The sequence below is a fragment of the Vollenhovia emeryi genome, unplaced genomic scaffold, assembly GCF_000949405.1.
Source record: "Vollenhovia emeryi isolate VEMERY1.0 unplaced genomic scaffold, V.emery_V1.0 DF940935.1, whole genome shotgun sequence".
In the NCBI taxonomy this organism is placed as follows: Eukaryota; Metazoa; Arthropoda; class Insecta; order Hymenoptera; family Formicidae; genus Vollenhovia; species Vollenhovia emeryi.
In genome coordinates, this window is record NW_011965431.1 from 2,733 (window position 1) to 6,187 (window position 3,455).

Consider the following 3,455-nt stretch of genomic DNA (forward strand, 5'->3'; position numbering starts at 1 on the left):
TCTTTTGTACGAATAAAAACTGTTGAAACTTCTTATACATCCATCATAGCGACAATAGCAGGCTGACGATATTAAAGTCTTGTGACGTAGTTTGACGTGTTTAGTAAGACAAGTTTCGGAATATAGTTTTGATTCGCAAAATGGGCACGGAATCATTTTTAGCAGTGTGTTTTTGAACGATAAGTTACAACGAAACAAAAAGAAACAAAACTATTTTCCCTACAAGCTTTGTTTTACGTTATTTTTAAGATTATAAGTTATATTGAAATCAGACGAAATAAAAAAATTGCTTCGCAGACTCTTTCAGTGATTAATATATTTATCTTATAATTAAAATTCCAACAAAACTTTTTTATAAGTTCTTCCCAATAAACTCAAAATTGTAACGAAATGACAAAAAATAAAATTTTTAATCACATGGAAGTTCTTTTATATTATATTATCCTCTTCAAAAACTAAAAATTGGAATAAAGCAATGAACACAAACTTGTTTTGATTAAAAAATGAAATAAAACAATGGAAAGAATTTGTTGGCGTCTATGTGTCTTTATCTTGAAATGCCATCATATCACTTATTGCTTCTGTTATATTTGGAGTCATTTTATCGAAACAATTTTCGTAACTATATAAAACTCTTTGAAATAGCAACCATATATGAGTGCTTTCGATCGGGTATTTAATATCAAAGACTTGAAAGATTTTATAACATAAATCTATAGCTTGTATGGTTGACGGTACCTTGTACAAGGTGTCATCAACTGATATAAAAATATCAGAAATATCCGCATTGGATGGACCGACAGCGATGATGAAAGGCTGCAATGTAATTCCTAAACTTGCGGCTGTTTTTCTCCTTTCTTCTTGTACTTTCGTGATGTCTGCTATTAACTGCAAAAAAATTATATTATAGTATGGAGGTAATCTTCTTAGTAATATTAGTAATCTTATTATCCATATTAACGAATATTAAATATCATGATACTTACTGTAATCGAAATAACTATGCTATCTTTACATTCGGGTATCGATGGTTTCCATTGATTCTTTTTTAAGCGAATTCGGCTTTTAGGTGGAAGTAGATGTGGGAGAAGTTTCAATTGTTGAACAATTTTTGCATCTTTTGGATCAAATGACATGAATTACACAAGATGAATGTGATGTATATTTGTTTTGAGGCAGATATACTTACTGTCGTTTAATGTGCATTGAATCAACTCCAGTAAAGCTTGTGCGTTGCCATCATCCTTCTTCGGTGGCCGAACAGCTAAAATTTTCTTAAAAAAAGTTCTCCAACTTTCCAATGTTAATTCTTGCGTTGGTAATTTTAAATAAGAATAATCCTCTTCGATTAATGTGTATGCATTTGGATGTTTGAGAATGGGCCAGCTTTCAAAAATTTGATTCAATTTCAAATCACGGTTTGACCTTATATTTTTTCGTCGATATTCAGCCGTCAATTTCCACTTGGCAACAACAATTTCCCATGGCATTGAGTGACTTTGCAACCACACCTTAGCTTCGAGAATAGCTTCTGTAAGATAATGAAGAAATTAGGATGTAAATATTCGATTAATTTAATAAGTATAATAGAATATAATTTTAAATTTACATACATATATATGTATATATATAAAGAAAAGAACTATAGGCTACCTTCATCAGAGGATGAATCCGAACTTTCAGTTTTATAATCCTGTCGATCACCTAATGGCTTCCACTCATCAATAAGTTTCAAGGCGCGTATTTTATTCCGATACTTGTCTACTAATTTGCCACGTGAAATTACAGATTTCCCAACTCGCGATAATTTTTTCGGAATTGGTGGAATATAGTACGTAGTTGTAGCTTCGGTGGGAAAAAGTTTTACTATTTCTTCTGCTATGTATAAGAAATCTTCATTTCTCAACCTAAAATAATAAAATAAACGAACAAAAATTAAAACCTATATGTACATATATTTAAAAATACAAATTTTTACGCGTTTTAAAATGTAAAATGAAATTACTGTGTGGTTTCATTCAATAATTCTGTCAGAATTATGTCAACAATTAGCATTCTAAATTGTCGCGTCAAAAACTTAGATTTCTTATAGGATTTCACAATCGCCTTTCCTTGGATATTCGTATGTAAAATTTTTTTTATATTAATAGTTTTTGTTCTTAAAGCATATGTGAGTTTCCCCGTAAAAGCGTTCTGTCTTGTTAAAGTATAATCCTCAGATGAACTTTGTGATGAAAAATTCTCTGAAATCTCTGTTTCAGATGTTCCTTCACACGAATTAGTAACCGGTACCTAGTCAGTACATATAATAAAAGACAAATATTATTCAAAAATGAAAGTAATTCTTCGAAAATTGTATTGTTTGCTTGACAGAGGAAGATTTATGTATACGTACTTCTACAGTACGTGTTTTCTCTTTTTTAAATACTGCTGTCCACTTCTTTAAGAATTCGAGTCTTAATCCAATTTGAGGTATCATTTCTCTGATGAGCTCTGGGGTGAGATCAAGTAAATTTTCATCGGTAATTGCATTTTCTAAAGATTAAAAACATACGTAACACCTCAAAAAGTGAAAACAATTAATACTATAATATAATATAATTCAAATAAAAATTTAGTGGACAGAATCGGATGTTTAATTGGTTGAAACAATTTCGTTCAGGTAAGCAAGGTTTTTGATTGTTGACAAAACATTTTTATTTTTAACTTTTTACTTTACCACATTGTCTGAGAACGCACACAGATAGAATTATAAAGCCGGGAATATTTTACTTAAATGCTCGACGTTACTACACTGGAAAACAAAAGTATTCTTTCGCATTTTCCGTATTAAAACGGTCGATTCAGATTACAGTAAATCCTGCTTGTTAACAATATATAAATGAAACGTGACAAATTGTTACATAAATAAATGAAATACATAATCTAACAATAAGTTATAATTTTCGCAGTATGTATAAACCAGTTTCGCGTAAAAGAAAAGGTAGAACATTTTAAACAAACGTTACATAAAAGCAGAATAATAAAGAAAGTTACACGTACCTTTCAATATTTTTATGATGCTTGATTCCACGGAATCTTTCATTCCCCACGAGCGAATGTTTTCCATTATCTTTATTCCATCCAACTTTATTCCGCAGTAATGAAGATATGAAACTTGCAACTGCTTGTAACATGCACACAACTGCGAAGAACTCTACGAAGCGTCGTGTCCGTGTGAGCTCGGCGGCCACAGCGCTTTGGCTGACAATCGACTATCGAAAAGAGTAGATTTCTTTTATTCTGCTGTTGCTAAGTCGCGCGAGATGATAGCAGCCGAAAATGCGTGGTCTAGGTTGCGTTCGAAAAATATCACCCGAGTGTCCCACCCAGTGAGAAATAATTCGTCGATCGATGTCAAAATGATGTCGAATCGACGTCAATTCGCCGGTGTCGATGTCGATTCGACGTCGTTT

General features: G+C 31.9%; 1 protein-coding gene across 1 annotated transcript; it reads right to left on the reverse strand.

Moving 5' to 3' along the window:
* Nucleotides 1-354: 354 nt before the first annotated feature.
* LOC105571267 lies at nucleotides 355-3,085 on the reverse strand. The gene is made up of 6 exons (XM_012028741.1): nucleotides 3,043-3,085; nucleotides 2,396-2,535; nucleotides 1,644-1,924; nucleotides 1,190-1,386; nucleotides 1,016-1,117; nucleotides 355-956 (listed from the first exon to the last, which is right to left on the reverse strand). The coding sequence occupies exons 1-6, from the start codon at nucleotides 3,083-3,085 to the stop codon at nucleotides 538-540; spliced, it is 1,182 nt and encodes a 393-aa protein (XP_011884131.1). The 3' UTR covers nucleotides 355-537.
* Nucleotides 3,086-3,455: the final 370 nt, after the last annotated feature.

Bases quoted from the DNA above. Each gene is read 5' to 3' on its own strand.
- LOC105571267 (XM_012028741.1), bottom strand. From the start codon at position 3,085: ATGAAAGATTCCGTGGAATCAAGCATCATAAAAATATTGAAAG. The intron at 2,536-3,042 runs GTACGTGTAACT...TTTAATCTTTAG, and splicing joins CATCATAAAAATATTGAAAG to AAAATGCAATTACCGATGAA. The intron at 957-1,015 runs GTAAAGATAGCA...AATATTCGTTAA, and splicing joins GAAACCATCGATACCCGAAT to TATGGATAATAAGATTACTA.